We start from the raw sequence: 21,188 nt of genomic DNA on the forward strand, positions 1-21,188 counted from the left end.
AATCATAAAATACTGATAGATTGACTGATGATTGTTTTTTTCATTGCTGTGCTGACTGGTTCTTACAGATGATTGTAAGTATGATATTGTTTATTTGTCCTTGTCTGGATGTGTCTGGTAGCATTGTATCTGCTATTGTTATGTTATTTGTGGTGACATTTGAAATGCAGCTAGCTTGATGTTTGATTAGAATTCTAATTTAATTAACTAATGAATTAATTAATCACATTCATTGTTGAGATCAATAAATTTTGTGACAGTGAGAGAATAAAGGGATATGGGAATAAAACGGTAAAGTGCAGATTAATTGCAAGATCGGTCCTAATGCTATTGTTTTAGCAAAGGAGGCCCAAAGAATCTCTTGCCCTGTCCCTGTGTCTATGGCTTATATTCTTGAGGTAGAAATTCATCTTTGATTGTTTGTGCTAAAATTGTGCTATATTATTGGCTACCTATTGAAATCCTCTCTTGCTAATTATTCCATAGATTTATTATTAAGATCAAGGATCAAAGATACATTTCTGTCTTTTAATGTTTTAGTTTGTTGAAAGAGGTTTTAAATGTTTGGTGTTGTGATATGTGTTTGTTTACATGGAGCACCATTTCAGCTGCTTCTCCAGTAATACTGGATAGCTTGCTTTCATCAAATGGGAAGTTGTCTTCCTCATTTCTCAACATTTGTGTGATTTAAATTGGTTTAAACAAGGTGTGGGGCCTCAACTTTTTCCGTAGTGTCTTCTATGCATAATGGAAATTATGATTTCGTAAACATTTAATATGATGCTATTCCTTTTAACCAAACTTTCAGTTTTATTTAACCCATTTATTTCAACATAGCTGCAGGCCAATCAGCATGGTCCAGGAAGCTGAGCAAGTGTGCACCTTGACATTGAAATTGCTTTAATTCTACATCTCAGTGTTGGTGTTTTGTCCATATCCAAATTTACTTTCTAATTTATATATTGCTATTTGGATAAGTAGGATTAGGAATATGGTTAAAACAAAGGAAAGATTGAGTGAAGGTCAGACAACTTTCTGCTTAAAATTAGTCTCCACTGGAAGGTTGATGCATGTCTTATTAAATGCAGTGGAAACACAAAATGGGGTTTTGAGAATATGGATCAGTTCAGCACAGGAGCAGGCACTTTGGACCATAATGTATGTGCCGATCATAATGATAAGTTAATGTCCTATGTCCGCACATGATCCATATCCATGTACTGATCTAAAAACCTCTTAAAAACCGAGAAGGTAAAGCAAAGAACTTATTTATAGCTGGAATAACACAACATTCTGTTGTTCTTAGTATTAGAAATTATGGTCATTGTTTCTCCACGCATACTCACTGCTGACCTCCTTAACAAGTTCTTATTTACTCATGTGGCTCCCCCATGTGGCAATTTGAGAAAATAAGCCAGTTCTCTCCATTGTAATAAAGCCCTGCACAACAACAGTCTCTTGCATTGTGCAAATGCTGTCATTTGGAAGATTAAGGTAGGGTGAAAAGAATGAAAAATAAAGTAAAAATAAATATTTCTGCCATTCTGAAACATGTATATTTTATTAGAAGACCAAATTAGTTTAGTTTAGAGATACAGCGTGGAAACAGGTCCTTCGGCCCACTGTCTGCGCTAACCAGTGATCCCCACAAACTAACACTATCCTACACACACTAGGGACAATTTTACCATTTTACCAAGCCAATTAACCTATAAACCTGTACGTCTTTGGACTGTGGGAGGAAATCGGAGCTCCCGAGAAAACCCACGCAGGTCACGGGGAGAACGTACAACTCCATACAGACAGCACTTGCAGTCAGGACCTTAAGGCAGCAACTCTACTGCTGCGCCATCGTGCTGCCCAAATGTTGAAAAACAAACATATAGACTTACTTTTTATAATTTGAGTTTCTTTGAAATAACGAAAAGCATAGACAGTTAGAACCTTTTTCTCAGGGTGGAAATGTCAATGACTAGAGGGCGCAGCTTAAACAAAGTTCAAAGGAGATGTGTGGAGCAAGTTATTTAAATCGAGTGCTCGGTGCTTGAAACGCGCTGCTGTTTCAGATAGGCACGTGACGACATTCAGGGAATGGACAGATATTGGTCATGAGCAAGCAGAGGAGATTAGTTTGACTTGGCATCATGCATGGCAAGGATATAGTTCCTGTGCTGCACTGTTCTATGTTCTAAGTACTTGACAAACTGAGAGTAAAGGCTGTCTAACACTTTGGATGTTACAAAGAAGAGGCCGGATGTATTGTTTGTGGTCATAAAATTCTCTCTATTCTACTCCCAGTGGACTAAAATGTAACAACCCAACTGGGATTATAAAAGCAGAAATTGAACTACATGCCAGTTAACAGACCATTTGTCATTCGGCAAATATTTAAATCCATCAGTCAGGAAGTAGTAGGAGGACATCATAAAACAATAATAAACAATAGACAATAGGTACAGGAGTAGGCCATTTGGCCCTTCAAGCCAGCACCACCATTCAATGTGATCATGGCTGATCATTCTCAATCAGTACCCCGTTCCTGGCTTCTCCCCACACCCCCTGACTCCGCTATCCTTAAGAGCTCTATCTAGCTCTCTCTTGAATGCATTCAGAGACTTGGCCTCCACTGCCTTCTGAGGCAGTGAATTCCACAGATTTACAACTCTGACTGAAAAAGTTTTTCCTCATCTCCGTTCTAAATGGTGTACCCCTTATTCTTAAACTGTGGCCCCTGGTTCTGGACTCCCCCAACATTGGGAACATGTTTCCTGCCTCTAAAGTGTCCAACCCCTTAATAATCTTATATGTTTCGATAAGATCCTTCTCATTCTTCTAAATATAGTCAAGCAGTTTGAACAATGTTTTATGAAAGGGAAATTGTGTTTGATAAATTTATTTTAGCCCTTTTAGGATGTAATTATCTAGATTGATAATGGGGAAAAAAACAATTGGTGTGAATTTTGCTTTGTATGCTGCTATATAAAAAAATTACGACTGAAGATCAGAGTACGGTTGGAGATAAATTGTTGGCATGGATAGGGGATTTGCTCACTCAGATGATCTTGGATAAATTTGTCATTATCAAGTTTGCAAGATCTAAGTATTATGGTGCCACAACTACCAGCAATAGAATAAAATGTGAAAAATTGTGAGGTTATCTATTTTGGTAGGAATAATAGAAATTGTTTAAATTATGTTGTACAAAGGGATCTTGGATCTGCACATCAAGTAGGGAAACTTGGAGCGGGTCAGTAATTAAGTGCATAGGAAGGAATTGCCGATGCTGGTTTAAATCAATGATAGACACAAAAAGCTGGAGCAACTCAGTGGGTCAGACAGCATCTCTGGAGAAAAGAAATAAGTGACTTTTCGGGTTGAGACCCTTCTTCAGACTGATGAAGGGGCTCAACCCGAAACGTCACCTATTCCTTTTCTCCAGAGATGCTGTCTGACCCGTTGAGTTTCTCCAGCTTTTTGTGTCTATCTTCAGGAATTAAGAAGACAGGTGGAACATTGGCCTTCATTGCAAAGAGCACAGAATTTAAAAGTACTCAAGCCTTGCTACATCTGAACAGTTCATTAGAGTACATTGAACAGTTGTGGTCTTTGTACTGATGGAAGGATATAGATACATAAACAATAGGTGCAGGAGTAGGCCATTCGGTCCTTCGAACCAGCACTGCCATTCAATGTGATCATGGATGATCATCCACAATCAGTACCCCGTTCCTGTCTTCTCCCCATACCCTTTGATTCCGCTAGCCCTAACTCTCTTTTGAATGCATCCAGTGAATCGTCCTCCACTGCCTTCTGAGGCAGAGAATTCCACAAATCCGCAACTCTCTGTGTGAAAAAGTTTTTCCTCTTCTAAATGGCCTACCCCTTATTCACTGACTGTCACTGAATTGATTCCTGGAATGTATGTTGATTTATAAGGAATGATTGAACAGGTTCATACTATACCCATTGTAGTTTAAAGACTCAGCTTATTTTACTGAAGCATGTAAGATTCTGAGGGGTTGTTTCAGGGTAGATACCAAGTGAGATTGATTCTCATCCAAGATTGGGATGGGGTGGGGAGGGAGGGTTGGTAGTGTGAGGAATCTCGAGTTGTGGATCACCGGACTCTGTACCATTAACCCCAGCTACACTTCATGCTGCCTCTGGAAAGTAGCCAACATAAACAGACCTTTCCACCTCGGTCATTTCTTCATCTCCCCTCTCCCTCGAGCAGAAGATGCGGAAGCCTGAAAATGTGCACCACCAGACTTAAGACCAACTTCTTCCTCTGTTTTCAGGTTTCCACGATCCATCCATAAGCTAGGGTACAGTCCAATCCCCCTCTACCTCACTGTGAACATTGGACTTTGTCTCTGGAACTATCGCATTATTTTGCTGAGAACTATATTCTGCATTCTGTATCTTTTCCTTCGCTCTGATATCGTACTTAAGTTTGACTTGATTGTATTTATGTACAGTATTTTCTGATTTGATTGCAGAGAATGAAAAACAAAGCTTTTCACTGTATCTTGGTACACATAACAATAAACCTAAATACAACTCTCCTTTCTTCCACTTCTATCCTGCCTGTTGCATCTAGATCCTGGAAAATTAAGCTGCCAGTCCTCTCCCTCCCTTAGCCATGTTTCTGTAATGGCCACAGTCTTAGAATAAAGGGGAGGCCATTTAAAACTGAGGTGAGAAGGAACTTTTTCACCCAGAGAGTTGTGAATTTGTGGAATTTTCTGCCACAGAGGACAGTGGAGGCCAAATCACTGGATGGATTTAAGAGAGAGTTAGATAGAACTCTGGGGGCTAGTGGCATTGAGGGATATGGGAAGAAGTTAGGCACAGGTTACTGATCGTGGATGATCAGCCATGATCACCATAAATGGATGGGGGTGCTGGCTCGAAGGGCAGAATGGCCTCCTCCTGCACCTATTTTCTATGTTTCTATAATATTTTAGTTCCATGCTCTGAGTTAATTTGCCTTCAGGCCTCTTTGCATGGAAATAATTGCAATTTAATCCAACACCCTTGCTTCATTCCTGCCTGTCTTGTCTAATGAACCTGCTGTCAACGACTTCTCTTTCAGCTTCCAGCCACTCATCTGTTTTATTGATAACTAGCCGGGCGTGGACCCATTGGGCCCAAACCTCTCCTGCGGGCCCGGCAACCTGCGTTGGGTTCAAACCTCTCCTGCGGGCCCGGCAACCCTCCCCCAACTGGCGACCCATGGACCAGGTGCCAGCAGGGGAGTCTCCCCTGGGGCCAGGGGCAGGTGACAGGGGAGAGGAAAGGGGAGAGGGAACCACTCAGCCCGTCCCCTGGTGGCCTTTGTGACGGCCAGCAGCAGGAGAGCAATTCTCACTCCCCCCCTCATTGGCCACCATTCCCGTAACTTGGGCGGGTTCCACCCTCCTCCGAGCGGCACATGCGCGGATCCGGCGGCCATCATACGTAAGTATTAGATCGACGGTCCCCAACTGCACAGGCGTGGAGCCGTTGGGTTCCCATTGTGACGTCGAACACGCGAACCAGTTGGGTTCCCATTGTGACGTCGAACACGGCTGATGGGCAGGGCAAGTGGAAAAGGGATTTATTAAAGTTTAAAAAGTGAAAAGTGAAAAACTTTAAAAATATAACAGACATTTGAACCGCAGGACAATGGTGAGTAAGGTGGTCCTAAAATTGTTGCGCTATCGTGTACTGTTTTGGCTGTATTTTGGGCACGTACTAAAATGCAATATATATACGTACAAACAAGATGAGAGTTTTAGTAATATGGATTTGGATATTTGCTATCATTAAAATTATTTAATAATCTGAAACCTGAACCCAAACCATTACCATTTTTGCCAACTCAAAGTTTAACATAGCAGGTATTGATTTGGTCAGGTAATCTGCTAAATAGGTGTGTTGCTCATATTTTGGCAGTATTTAAATTTAATGGCTGTGACTTTAAGTTAGGATGGGATCCAGCAAGTGATAACTTTGCCAGCACTGCTTGTGTACCAGAAGTGCAAACTGTGATCTGTTGATGATGACATGGTCTCTCCCCATGAATACTATGAATATCAACAAACCTTGCCCGTCATCTCATACCCCCACTGTGTACATCTCTCACTGTAGTACAAAGAAATTGTACTACAGTGTACAAATTGTACAAAGCTTGAAAGGGTTCAGAAAAGATTTACTTGCCAGGACTAGAGGGTGTGAGCTACAGGGAGAAGTTGAGTAGGCTGGGTCTCTATTCCATGGAGCGCAGGAGGATGAGGGGTGATCTTTTCGAGGTGTACAAAATCATGAGAGGAATAGATTGGGTAGATGCACAGAGTCTCTTGCCCAGAGTGGGACCCAGAGGGGAATAGAGGATCAGAGGACATAGGTTAAAGGTGAAAGGGAAAAGATTTAATAATAATCCGAGGGGTAACTTTTTCACACAAAGGGTGGTGGGTGTATGGACCAAGCTGCCAGAAAAGGTAGTTGAGGCTGGGATTATCCCATCGTTTAAGAACCAGTTAGACAGGTACACGGATAGGACAGGTTTGGAGGGATTTGGACCAAGCGCAGGCAAGTGGGACTTGTGTAGCTGAGACATTGGCTGGTGTGGGCAAATTGGGCCGAAGGACCTGTTTCCACACTGTATCACTCTATGACTCTCTATAAATGAATATGTAAGTAGTTATAACAACAGTGCATGACATGTGGTGTCACTGTTTATGCATGTTCTGAGTGGACCCTCAATAAATTTGTTACATTCTCTTGTTCTTTTGTTAGTAATCTATCCTTCATACCTACCTTGGGTATCAGCATCGACCACATTTTAGCATTTCTATTCCTTTTGCTCCTCCAGCATCTCTTTTCTGCCCCCTTCAATTCTTTTCTTGGCAGATCCCTTCCTTTCCATAGGATTTATTTCCATCCCTAAAACCCCTGACGTCCCACACCATAAGTTCATACCCTCACATGCTATCCCTCTAATCCCTCCCATGCATTATTTTTGCCCTATCGTGCCATCTCCACCATCCTTCCAAGCATCTGTCCCCGACATCCCCACCCTCATCATGTCTTCTTGTCCCAGCAGTTATCTTCCAACCCATCTTGTTCTGATCATGAGTTTTCTTTCCATTCGGCCAACTCCATCAATATGGGACACAGTCACTTTCCACCAGTCAGGTTTTGGCACGGAATTCAACTTGATTTCCAGATTTTTCTGATTCAAACTGGCACCTATACTCCCTTTAAACCACACGGTAAATGTTAAAGTTAATGTGAATAAGATAAAAAGAAATAGTTCACTTACAACATTCCTTTCAATTTCTATTGCCAGCAATGTTTTTTTTCAAGTATTGTTGCTACTGTAGGGAAAAAAAGCATTGAATTTGGTATTCTCTGCCACAGAAGGTAGTTGAAGCCAGTTCATTGGCTATATTTAAGAGGGAGTTAGATGTGGCCCTTTTTGCTAAAGGGATCAGGGGGTATGGAGAGAAGGCAGGTCCAGGCTACTGAGCTGGATGATCATCCATGATCATATTGAATGGCAGTGCAGGCTCGAAGGGCCGAATGGCCTACTCCTGCACCTATTTTCTATGTTTCTATGTATTTGTCCAGCAGCTACTTTAACATTTAATTTTCTTTTCATTTATGTTCTGTACATGTTGCTGGCAAACCCGGCATTGCTCACCTCTAATTGCCTCAGAAATGAATGTTTTGCTAGCTCGGCCGAACATCGAAATAATGTGTCAATATTTTAACTTTCATGACCCATCTCTGGTATCTACTTGAAATTTGGCACAGATTTAAATAAAAAAATCATTGAGAAGGAATTCATAACTCGTCAGTGCAGAAAGTTGCACACTAATTAATTAAGCTAATTAGAAAAGGTTACAGCGCTCCAGCCGCGGGCTCTATCGTCCCAGGCTCCTGCCGTGGGCTCCATCGACCCAGGCTCTGTCAGCCGCGGTCATCATCGACACAAGCACCAGCCGCGGGCACCATCGACCTAGGCTCCAGCCATGGGCACCATCGACCCAGGCTCCAGCCGCGGGCTCCATCGACCCAGGCTCCAGCTGCGCGGTCCATCAACCTAAGCTTCAGACACGGGCTCCATTGACCCAGGCTCCGTCAGCCACGGGCTCCATCGACTCAGGCTTCAGCCGCGGGCTCCGTCGACCCAGGCTCCGTCAGCCATGGGCTCCGTCGACCCAGGCTCCGTCAGCCACGGTCTCCATCGACCCAGGCTCCGTCAGCCACGGGCTCCGTCGACCCAGGCTCCATCCACTGGCTCCATTGACCCAGGCTCCAGCCACGGGCTCCATCGACCCAGGCTCCATCAGTCGCGGGATCCGTCGACCCAGGCTCCAGCCTTGGGCTCCGTCGATCCAGGCTCCAGCCATCGGCCCCGTTGACCCAGGCTCCGTCTGCCGTGGGCTCCATTGACCAAGGCTCCAGCCATGGGCTCCGTCGTCCCAGGCTCCGTTAGCCGCAGGCTCCATCGACCAAGGCTCCAGTCACAGTCTCCATTGACCCAGGCTCCGTCAGCCGCGGGCTCTATCGATCCGCGAGGTCCCGCTCTGGTCTGCTCCAGTCCCGGCTTCGCCGTGGCTTTCCGGGAGCTCAGAGAGAGAATTCTGAACACGCACTGCAGGACTTTGACCCATCAACAGTGAAAGAACAGTGACACGTGGGGTCCCTGCCTAGCTAACTTGAAACAAAGTGCGTGATTGGTCAATTGCCGTCAGACTCAATGCCAAACGTGCTTTGATTGGACAATTACTACTCGGAAAATTGACAAGATTTTGGAGGTTTTTTCCATTAAAAAAAAAAATGTGCAGTTGACGAGTTTCAGATATAATTTCTATAATATTTTTACACAATATGTTATAAATACAGTTAGATATGAGAGGTGGGTCACGACATGAAACGAAAAGGCACCTCGGCCCACAGTCGAAAAGCAGTTAAGAATCAACAAAAAATAAACCATAGTCAGAAATGGGCCAGACCAGGATACGGATGGGAGCAAAATTCTCCAAGATCATCAGTGGCTTCAATGGCTTTTTGTTGTTACAATCTGGTAGTTCATGGTTTATTATTACTGGTACAATCATTTTGTTCAAGATTTTATGGACTTAGTGACATTTAAATTCCCTTTGTGCTATGGTGTGATTTAAACTTCAAGAGTCAAGCGTTTTATTGCCATACTAGACCAAGTGGACCCGTTGGGCCCAAACCTCTCCTGCATTGGTGCAGCACCCTCTCCTCCCCCCCCACCCCTCTCCCCCACCCCTCACCCCCTCCCCTCTCCCCCTCCCTCCTCCCTCCCTCCACTCCTCCTCCCCTCCCCCTCCTCTCCCCCCCACTCCATCCCCCTCAACCTCCTTATCCTCCCTCCTCCCCGCCCTCTCCCTCCCCTCCCTCCAGCCCCCCTCCCCCTTCCTCCCTCCCTAGGTGATAGATTTAAACTTTAAAATTTGAATAACTTAAAAAATATAACACCAATTTCAATGAACTACCATTTTTACCATTAAAGTGACGACGGTGAGTAAGGTGGGCCTAAAATTGTCGCGCTATCGTGTACCGTTTTGGCTGAAGTTCAGTCACAAACAAGATAACAAACGAGAGTTTTAGTATATAGATGTCTCAAATGTCTTGCGGGAAACTGTCACTTTCTGATATTTGCTATCATTAAAATCATTTGATAATCTGAAACTTGAATTTGATAATCTGAAACTTTGTCAACTCAAAGCTAAACATAGCAGGTATTGATTTGGTCAGGTAATCTGCTAAAGAAAATAAGTTTGTTGCTCATATTGTGGCAGTATTTACATTTAATGGCTGTGACTTTGTTTGGGTGGGATCCAGCAAGTGAACACTTTGCCAGCACTGCTTGTGTACCGGAAGTGCAAATTTTAAATGCACACATATACACATAAAAAAACAGAAAAAAATTATAGTGCAATAATATCTATGTAGTTGAGAGTTTATTTGGAGGTTGTAGCGTTTAATAGCCTAATGGTTGTAGGGAAGAGGCTGTTCCTATACCTGGACATTACAGTTTTCAGGCTCCTGTACCTTCTTCCCTATGACAGGGGTAAAATGAGTGTGTGGCCAGGGCATTGTGGGTCTCTGATGATGCTGGCTTCCTTTTTGAGGCAGCGACTTTGATAAATCCCTTCAGATGGTGGGGAGGCCAGAATCCGTGATTGACTGGGCAATGTTCACAACTTTTTTGCAGTCTTCTTCGCTCCTGGGCATTCAAGTTGCCGAAACAGGCCGGGATGCAACCAGTCAATATGCTCTCTACTGTACACCTGCAGAGGTTTAAAAGAATCCTCTCTGACATATCGAATCTCCGCAATCTTCTCAGGAAGTAGAGGCATAGATGGGCTTTCTTTATAATTGCATCAGTGCTGGGTCCAGGAAAGATCTTCACAAATATGCATGCCTAGGAATTTGGAGCTATTGACTCTCTCCAGCATCGTCCCATCGATATAGACAGGTTTGTGGGTCCTCATCCTTCCTCTTCCAAAGTCCAAAATCAGTTCCTTGGTCTTGCTGACATTGAGAGCCAGGTTGTTGTGTTGGCACCATTTGGTCAGTCAATCGATCTCGCTTCTATACTCTGACTCATCACCATCTGTAATTCGTCCAACAACAGTGTTGTCGTCGGTGAACTTGAAGATAAGAGTTTGCACTGTGTCCGGCTACACAGTCGTAAGTGGAAAGTGAGTAGAGCAGGGACTGAGCACACGACCTCGAGGTGCTCCTGCACTGATTGTTATTGAGGAAGAAGCGTTTTTGCCAATTTGAACAGACTATGGTCTGTTGATGAGGAAGCCAAGGATCCAGTTGCCTAGAGATGCGCAGAGATCCAGTTCTGTGAGCTTGGTAAGGAGCTTGGAGGGGATGATGGTATTGAATGCCGAGCTGTAATCTATAAACAACAGCCTGACGTATGTGTTTTTGTCTTCATACCCACTGTTTTTAGATTAGTGGTTTCTAGAACACTATGACACCATATCCTAATGGAGTGATTGCTGACTTCGAGATGTAACTAGTAGAGTGGATAAGGGAGAACCAGTGGATGTGTTATATCTGGACTTCCAGAAGGCTTTCGACAAGGTCCCACATAAGAGATTAGTATGCAAACTTAAAGCACACGGTATTGTGGGTGCAGTATTAATGTGGATAGAGAACTGGCTGGCAGACAAGAAACAAAGAGTAGGAATAAACGGGTCCTTTTCAGAATGGCAGGCAGTGACTAGTGGGGTATCGTAAGGCTCAGTGCTGGGACCCCAGCTATTTACAATATATATTAACGATTTGGACGAGGGAATTGAATGCAACATCTCCAAGTTTGCGGATGACACGAAGCTGGGGGGCAGTGTTAGCTGTGAGGAGGATGCTAGGAGGCTGCAACGCGACTTGGATAGGTTAGGTGAGTGGGCAAATGCATGGCAGATGCAGTATAATGTGGATAAATGTGAGGTTATCCACTTTGGTGGCAAGAACAGGAAAGCAGACTATTATCTGAATGGTGGCCGATTAGGAAAAGGGGAGATGCAACGAGACCTGGGTGTCGTGGTACACCAGTCATTGAAAGTAAGCATGCAGGTGCAGCAGGCAGTGAAGAAAGTGAATGGTATGTTGGCATTCATAGCGAGGGGATTTGAGTATAGGAGCAGGGAGGTTCTGCTGCAGTTGTACAGGGCATTGGTGAGACCACACCTGGAGTATTGCGTACAGTTTTGGTCTCCTAATCTGAGGAAAGACATTCTTGCCATAGAGGGAGTACAGAGAAGGTTCACCAGATTGATTCCTGGGATGGCAGGACTTTTATATGAAGAAAGATTGGATAGACTCGGCTTGTACTCGCTGGAATTTAGAAGATTGAGCGGGGATCATAGAAACTTACAAAATTCTTAAGGGGTTGGACAGGCTAGATGCAGGAAGATTGTTCCCGATGTTGGGGAAGTCCAGAACAAGGGGTCACAGTTTAAGGATAAGGGGGAAGTCTTTTAGGACCGAGATGAGAAAGTTTTTTTTCACACAGAGAGTGGTGAATCTGTGGAATTCTCCGCCACAGAAGGTAGTTGAGGCCAGTTCATTGGCTATATTTAAGAGGGAGTTAGATGTGGCCCTTGTGGCTAAAGGGATCAGGGGGTATTGAGAGAAGGCAGGTACAGGATACTGAGTTGGATGATCAGCCATGATCATATTGAATGGCGGTGCAGGCTCGAAGGGCCGAATGGCCTACTCCTGCACCTATTTTCTATGTTTCTATGACTCTAGTTATGAGTGATTTACAAAAAGCCAATAAACCTGAAAGTCAACTAATGAATTGCTTCTCCTTCTGATGATCAGATGTAAAATTGCTGTGTTGCCAGTTTGTTAGTAAAAAATGACCATATTTACATTCTAAATGAATTTTGTGGCAGAACACGTATAAGCCAATTATTTGTCCTGATGTGTTTAAAGATTGGTGTTCATTGTTATTTTCTCTTTTTAACTTTTCATTTTATGGATTGTGCGTATTGGTGACATTCAGCATCCATCCTAATTTCCCTCAAGCAGCTGACATACGGAACCACTAAATTCCTTCTGATGAAGGCACTTCCAGAGTACTATTAGGAAGGGTCCCTGCCTCAATTCCCCTTGAGACAGTGGGAATTGAGGCAGTGTCAATTTAAACCCAATTATGGTTATCAAATGCTGGGTTTGGTTGCATTTAAACAGTAATGATTAACAAATGGCAATTTATTCCCAAGTATGGTTATAGAATGCTCAAACAGTGGTGACAGAACTTTATTATTGTTTATTGAAATGAGCAATTGAAGATATGGAGACTTGAAATTGTCATAAAAAGGACAAAGTTTTTGCAAAAATCTAATGGCATTGTCGGAAATTATTTACCTTGTAGTTTTTAACCGAGGCCACTACATGATATCTTAAAGGCCTCTGAGGACACCCAGTGTAAAATATGTTACATTAGCCTAACACCTGTAAGGATTTATTTAGCATCTAATCAATAGACAAAACATGAGTGCAAGATGTTGCAGAGCAATAAGACAGTGTTTGAATGCAATTAACCCCTCCATTCCTCCCACCCCAAGAATTTATCAGCAATGTAGATCTGATTATAACTTTTATATGATTACTGTAAATCACTGTTAAACCACTAGCTCATGTCAAGCAGATGCCTGAGATTTGTGTAACTTTTAAAACATTTGTTCTCAAGATGTATGTATTATGGCAAAAGCTGGCATTTATTACCTTTCGTACAGCTAAGTGGAATGTAAAGCATTTCGATGAACAGTTAAGAGTGAAACGGAAGCATTGGCCAGACAGAGGAAAGCAAAATATTTATTTCCTTAAGATAGATTAGTGAACAATCAAGGTTTTAAATATGTCATTCTATAATTTTTTTAGGAGTATTTGTTGGCAGAGCAGTGTTAGCTGATGAATTGTAGATGGTTGGGACATATGTCTCCCATTAATAATCTGCATTGTACAGCAAACAAAGCCAATTTACTCTGTTGTGGCAGTCTCTGGGGATTAGGCCACTCCCTGGGTCAAACCCCTCGGCACTGGCAGGACAGGTCTGGGGGATGGCCCTAGGCTACGGGGTTTCCATGAGAGGCGAGAGATCAGTCCTTTGTCTGTCTCGTGGCTTGCAAGGAGAGCAGTCCTTAATAAACAGCCTTCTCAGAATCCATCCGGCGTTTAACCTTATTTTGCATCTAACACCACTACACTGTAAACAAACTACAGTAATTTAAAGTAAAGTAATACTATAATGGAAGATCGTTATGTAAAATAGACTTCATTTTTATTTGCATAAAATCATTCTCAGTCCCCTACTGAAGTGCAGGTCTCCAACCTTGATTGAAAGGCGAATTAATGCACCGCATCCATTCTGACTGGCTGCGGTAGTGTCTTTTTCAGCTATTTTGTTAAAAGAAATCATAATCACATTTTATTAGCCAAGTATGTTTTGCAACATACGAGGAACTCTATTTGCCATAGTCATACCAATAAAAAGCAACAGAACACACAAAATACATTTTAGCGTAAACATCCACCACAGCGACTCCTCCACATTCCTCACTGTGATGAAAGGCAAAAAAAAGTTCAAGCTTCTTCCCTTCTTTGTTTTCCCGCGGCGGTCAGGCCCTCCGCGTCGGGGGGATCAAGCTCCCGCATCGGGGGGGGAGGGGGGAATCTCAGCTCCCCCACGCCGGCGATCTGACCCCGGGTCGGGGTTAGTCGAACCTGTGACTTTGGAGCTTCCCGACATCGGTCTCTACCCGAGACTGCGAGCTCCTCGATGGTGAAATCTGCAGGCCGCGGAGCATCGATCCCAGCCAAGGGATCACAGGCTCCGATGGTAAGTCCACGGTCCCGCGGTGGGGCTCAAAGTTAGTCTCGAGCAAGGACACAAGCTCCATGATGTTAAGCCGCAGAGCGACCGGAGATACGATCCGGAAAACAATCGCATCTCCGGCAGGGTAAGAGATTGAAAAGTTTCCCCTTCCCCCCTCCCCCACCCCCCACAAAAAACAAACCAGAGAACATTAACACAAACTTTTAAAACACACTAAAAATAACAAAAAAGCTGAAAAGACAGACAGACCGTTGTCGAGGCTGCCATCGCTGACGGCGCCACCTGGTGGAATTTCATACTTATGAAATGTCATACCTAATGTAGTGTGCAATTCCTTTCCGTGTGACTTTTAATCCTTAAAACTAGTTTCTCTAGAAACTGACATAATGTATATTTAGTGTCCAGAAATAAATATCCCTCATTAAGAATTATCCAATGATTTTTATGGAACATCAAATCCCACCGAAGAGCCAAGAGCAATATAACTGCAGGAGAACCAGGCAGCAGTACCTTCTCTCAGCGAATGGTCAACGATGAAAGCCCTACAGGATATTGTGACAGAGTGATATATTAACTGAGACTTTGCAACAGCTGCAAAAAGTTGTAAAGCTCAAAAGCTGCACCTGGTTGGAATAAAAATTGAAAATGTTGGAAATAGCAGGTCTACCAAATTAATGTTTCAGGTTCATGACTTTTCATGAGAAATAGGAAAAGTTGGAAATCAAACATATTGTAAAATGTAATGTAGGAGAGAGGTGAAGAGAATAGAGTAGGTCTGTGATAGGATGGGAACCAAGACATACTGACACAAATGGTGGGAGTGTGAGCTAAGAGGGGATAGAGAAATGGTTTATTAATAATATTTCATCTGTCCTGAAAAGATTTAAAGGGAAAGAGATTAATAAGAAAAGAGAGAAGGAAAACTGCTGCAACCCATGAGTTTCTGGAAATCTGAAATAAAAGATAATGCTGAAAGAACAAAACTGTAAAAACTCTACACTCCAAAATCTTGTTATGTGCCATTAAGGCTTTTGTTAATCCAAATAAATCTAAAACATTGGAGAAATACCACTCAGAGAATTTCCCTGTGGAAGCTGCAGTTGAACAACAAACAAATTTGTACAATGTGTCCCCTCAACTAAAATAATGACAAACTCCTCAATCATTGATGACCACATATTCCTTTGAACGTACAGAGCAACTACAATTAAGTCCAATGATTCTGTATGCTGTTAATGTCACTGAAGAATAGTAAATTACATTCTCATGTAATGCAAGGAATTCCCAACAGTCTTGAACCATAGCATTAACCGAAGCCCAAGGAAAAGGATAATAATTGCTGTATTATCTGGTCAGCATACGTCAGTTTGCTAAGCTTTGGTCAACAGCTGGCTAACATTTTTGGGGTGAGAGTTTTTTGCTCTGACTATGCTATCCCAAGACTCTTTACTGATATTTATTTCAATTAGTATGCAGTACAATTTTAAAATAACTTTGTCTGATTCTGTAAAAGAGGTTGTCAATGACTTATCTTGCTTTAACATCGTGGCAGTTGCTGGATATTAATTACTATATTATGTCTTGTGTAGTGCAGTTAATTTCTACTATGTAAATAAAATATGTACATTTATCAGCATGAGAAACTAACAGGTAGAGTTCTTTTAGCACTGTAGATGTGTAATCCCTTTGGGAAACACAAACAAAAGCTATTTATGTCAGTAGTACACAGGATTTTTAATTATCTGGTGGATATAAACAAGAGAAATAGTTGACTCAGTGTGCCAATTTCTTTTAACCCTGGGAACATTCAGGTAATTATGAAATCAGCCACCTCAAGTATTATGTAACATTAATATCATAATCTGTGTTCTGATTTAAAATTTAACGTTTGTTGATTATGCATGCGTGTGGTGTATCTAAGCTATGCAAAAAGTGTGCAACTTGTATTCCATTTTGTTAAATGTTTTTTTCAAGGTTTTGTGGCGTTTCCTGGCTCTAATTGCCTTTTTCTCTTTTAATACATGCTGGCACAGGGTACTCAATTGATTTTTACTGCCGCGAAAGAACTTGGGCAGTTATCAAAGCTGAAGGTATCTTTGTATCCATTGCACAAACAGTAAATGTACTCTGCATAGAAAATGCATGACTTCTGTTTTTTATTTTTTTATTTGTAATTCGATGTTCTAAAAATATTTTTGTTTCATTTATTTTTCTATTATCAAATAAGAAGACAGAATTTTTTTTGGTTCTTCATAAAATACAAAGTTATTTTGCTGTTTGTACATATAGCTTTTTCCGGTGGGAAGATAAACAGAACAACAACAGATAGGAACCAAATTTTAAAATTACTTGTGGCCTGTTTCAAGTTTCAGTGGTGATAATAAACCTAAATTCAGATAAAATGGCTCAGCTTTGCAACAATGTACACCAAAATGCATTTATCTATTTCTGTATTTATTAACATATATTTGAATAGCATAATAAGGCACTTGTCTGCTCTCACAAATGGAACTGGAAGGATTAAATGTCTATTTTGCTGGACCTCGGGAAAGAAATAAACCAAATAGAGAAAATGTTCACGGGGAAAGTTTCAGTTATATGCGTACCTTTATTGTATTAATAAGGATGTTTCCTCACATATCTTTGAAACCGATTTGATCAATGGCTTTATTTTCTTCCTGTATTGTTTGGGTCATTATATAAAATGACATATTGTTGACTTCCAAGCTTAGATTTCTGCCAATACGGTCTCCAGGCAAGAGGTGCGCAAATCTTTACACTTCCATCGAGCTACAATGCAAATTAATTACTACCAGATAAAAAGCATAATTGTTTTCTTGTTCTTGGTTCCTTTTGTGGAAGTAAACTCGAAAAAAATCCTATGTACGTTCAGTAGAATACGCATTTCCTCGCGTTTATGTAAAATCTGTTCATGAAATGTTTGATATTTTTTGAAGGATCACATGGTTCGAGAAGAAGCCAGAAGTCTTACGCCAAAACAATGCGCTATCATGGATTTGGCACTGGACACAATTAAGGTAAACTAGAAAAAGTGAACCCGTTGGGCCCATTCCTCGTAGAGGGGGGACAGGGAAGGGGAGAGGGTGCCACTTACCTCCGCCCCGTGGCGCCAGCGCTGCAGCCAGAGCGAGCCGTGGACCCAAAGCCTCTCCTGTATTGGTATAGAACCCTCACTCCCCCACTCAAACCCCCTTATACCCCCCACTCACCCACTCCATGCCCCCTATCCCACCCCCACTCCGCTCCCCCCACCCCTACTCCTCCACTCCCTCCCTCCACACCGCCTTCCCTCCCCCCACTCCCCCTCTCCCCACTCCCTCCTCCCCCCCACTCCCCCTCCAGTGCCCCCCTCCCCCCCCCCAATAGACCAAGTGGACCCATTGGGCCCAAACCTCTCCTGCATTGGTGCAACACCCTCTCCTCCCTCCCCCCACCGCCATCCCCTACCCCACCGCCACTACCCCCCATCCCTCCCCCACTACCCCCCATCCCTCCCCTACTCCCCCCACACCCCTACCCACCCCATCCCCTCCACTGCCCCCCCACCCTACCCCAACCCCCCATCCCAACCCGCCCCCCCCACTCCATCCCCTCTCAACATAAACAGGCCTACCGATCCGTGGGACTGTTGGCGGCGAAAGCCACTTGCCCGCGCGTGTAGTGCTGATCGGCAGCGGGCATCATGTTAGACCGGGCGGGGAGTGCCCCCGTGGCTGTTGGCGGGCAAGCACTGACCTCGGCCCCGTTTCTCCTGCGGAGCCGAAGCGTCTCCTGCAGCTCGGCTGCGATCTGCAGCGGGGAACGGTGGTGACGGCATGGACCCGTTGGCAGGCGGGGAGCGTATCCCGCGGCCATGGGTGGGCGAGAGTGGACAGGGAGAAGGCACTGACCTCGGCCCCATTTCTCCTGCGGACTGGGCGTGAAGGTGAAACCTCTCCTGCAGCTCGGATGCGTTTGGTGGGGTGCGGCAGGCGACGGCCATCTTGTTGGACCCTGTGCCACAGCCTCTGCGGCGTGCTGCATTGTGGGAGGAAGGTCAGGTACGGGGCATGCCGGGACGGGTGCCGGTCCTCCAGCTGGTCCTCCGAGGGGGGGGGGGGGGGGAAAGAGAGGAGCGCATTTATTAAAGTTTATAAGGTAAATTGTTTTTAAAAAGTAACAAAAGTGGGCCTACACCAAGCACGGGGGAATGGTGAGTAAGGTGGGTATAAAATTGTGGCGCTATCATGTACCGTTTTGGATGAGTAACACCCCAAACTATTTTTGTCCACAAACGACCCCACAGTTTTAGTAATATATAAGATAGATAATAGAAATTCAGTCTAATTTTTGATGTATTCTCTATGACAAAGATGAGGAAAAAAATCTAAACCATTCCAATCGTTTGTAACTAACTATTTTTAGTTTAATTTAGAGATACAGCATGGAAATAGGCACCGACCGACGAGCGATCCCCACACATTAAGACTACCCTACACACGCAAGGGACAATTTACACTTAAACCAAGCCAATTAACATTTTGCTCCATTAATTACATTTAATAAGGTTCACTTGCAAAATCTGATAGGTTTAGTTAGTGTTTTGATCAAACTGATGGTTTCTGTCAAATTGTAATTGTGTTTTTCAATTGATTGGTTAATATTTGTATATTATTATTGTAGTGAATATTTTCCATAAAATGTATCATATTTCAACTTGAAAATACTGATAATATTAATATATTACTCTAGTCAGAAAAATATCATCATGTTTGAAAAGTTTGGAGGCAAAAGTATGACCATAGAAACATAGAGCATTGAAAATAGGTGCAGGAGGAGGCTATTTGGCCCTTCGAGCCAGCACCGCCATTCATTGTGATCATGGCTGATCGTCCACAATCAATAACCCGTGCCTGTCTTCTCCCCATAATGCATCATGAGCGTGCAAAGCATTGGCAGTCACCAATAAATATTAATCTTAAACAAATTTGTTTATAAGTATTTTGGGAGAAGGGTCCCGACCCAAAACGCCACCTATCCATGTTCTCCAGAGATGCCGCCTGACCAGCTGAGTTACTCCAACACTTTGTGCCCTTATGTCTATAAATATTGTTGAAAGATAATATGGAAACAGATTTGCACTTTTACAGAAATAACTCATTTAAAAAAAAATTATAATCATTCATATTTTCATACAATGTTATCAACCAAACTTAGTCTACAAAACAAAACTCCCTCAAAATTAATTAAAATAACACTTGAATAGCACACCATGGATAAATCTATGTTCATGAACCAAATTGCTTATATTCATATTTTTTCATTACAGCAATACTTCCATGCTGGCGGAAATGGTTTGAAAAAGACTTTTCTGGAGAAGAGCGCAGATCTTCAGTCACTGCGATATGCACTCTCGCTCTACACCCAGACCACTGATACGCTTATCAAAACATTTGTCCAATCTCAAACTGCTCAGGGTAAGTTTATCAAAAAATACTTTCTCAGCACTTAGCTAAAGCTGATCTCTACATACTGCGGTTCTGAGAAAATTGGACACTGTTGTCATGAAGGTCTTCACATGCTATTGACTTTAAAAACACAAAAGTTTGTACTAGTTAGATAGAAAATTAAACTTTATGGAACGCTTTAAAGTCCAACTAAAAAATAAGAACGATGTGATAACTATCACATAGGTCATGCCTATGTTTGTGCTCCAATCAGGCCTCCTCCTGTCTTTTCTCATCTACTCTGAGATCTGCCTCAACCATTCCCCATGAACGCAAATGCCACATTTTCACCACTGAGTAACGAGTGTCTTCAGAAATTTCTCACTGATTTCCTGATGTCCATCTTATATTCATGATCTTTAGTTATGATCTACTCCACAAGAAATAGGGAACCTTTATTACGTTACTCAATGTTTAGCATTTTCAAATGAGTATAACTTTACAATATATGTAAATATTTTTGCATCCTCTTCAATGCCTTCATATAATTTTTGCAATAGGATGACCAGAGATGTTAACAATACTCCATGTGGCCAATGAAGGTTTGATATATGTAAATCAAGAATGCTAAATGTCTTCTTTTTTTTTCTACAACCTATGGGTGCCAAGAAACAAAGTTCTAGTCCATTTAAGGAAAAAGTTCTAGTCCATTCAAGAAAAAAGTTCTATTCCATTCAAAGATTATTAATGGCACTTTGAATGGTCACTCTTGTCATAATTGGCTGAATTCTCAAGAGGTTATTTTAAAATAAAAGCAATTTTAGATCAAACAGCTTCACAATAAACTAAATTAGCATGTTTCTGTCAAGCCACTAGGCCCGCATGAGGCAAAAGCGAAATGATGACAGAAACTCAGTTGCACTGATCTCAGCAAGGTTTTGGCAATTAAGCTCTGGGGAAAAACCAGCTGAAGAAATTCAAGAAATAATAGCAGATTATATGTACACCTAGCAAAAGAAACTGGTGGTTACTTAGTAATCCAATTGATATGTTGAAAGGAATATCCTACCAATTCCACTGTTTGCATCCCTGTGTCCTGCACATTAATACACATCCATTCATGTTCTAGGAGCAGAATTTGGCCATTGAGCCCATCAAGTTTACTCCATCATTCAATCATGGCTGATCTACCTTTCCCTCTCAGCCCCATTCTCCTGCCTTCTCCCCATCACCCTTGACACCCTTACTAATCAATGCCTCTGAATTGCACTACTGGGATAAACAAGTCAACCATGACCTAGAAGCAAACATCTCAAAATGTTTGCTAGGGGTATCTAATTAAAATTAAGTAACAT

The 21,188-nt window shown here is 42.5% G+C and overlaps 1 protein-coding gene across 4 annotated transcripts in view; it reads left to right on the forward strand.

Annotated features, from left to right (window-relative positions):
- Positions 1–21,188, forward strand: part of LOC144592116 (protein unc-13 homolog B-like) — a 344,358-nt gene that overhangs the window by 305,976 nt on the left and 17,194 nt on the right. For 3 of the 4 annotated variants that reach the window (XM_078396494.1, XM_078396509.1, XM_078396517.1), the window contains 3 exons: positions 16,420–16,476; positions 17,344–17,424; positions 19,716–19,863. In XM_078396494.1, the coding sequence (XP_078252620.1) occupies positions 16,420–16,476; positions 17,344–17,424; positions 19,716–19,863 (286 nt within the window). The remainder of the gene's footprint in view (positions 1–16,419; positions 16,477–17,343; positions 17,425–19,715; positions 19,864–21,188) is intronic. The other variant, XM_078396502.1, reaches the window with a different exon arrangement.

Source organism: Rhinoraja longicauda, chromosome 1 (genome assembly GCF_053455715.1).
Source record: "Rhinoraja longicauda isolate Sanriku21f chromosome 1, sRhiLon1.1, whole genome shotgun sequence".
In the NCBI taxonomy this organism is placed as follows: Eukaryota; Metazoa; Chordata; class Chondrichthyes; order Rajiformes; family Arhynchobatidae; genus Rhinoraja; species Rhinoraja longicauda.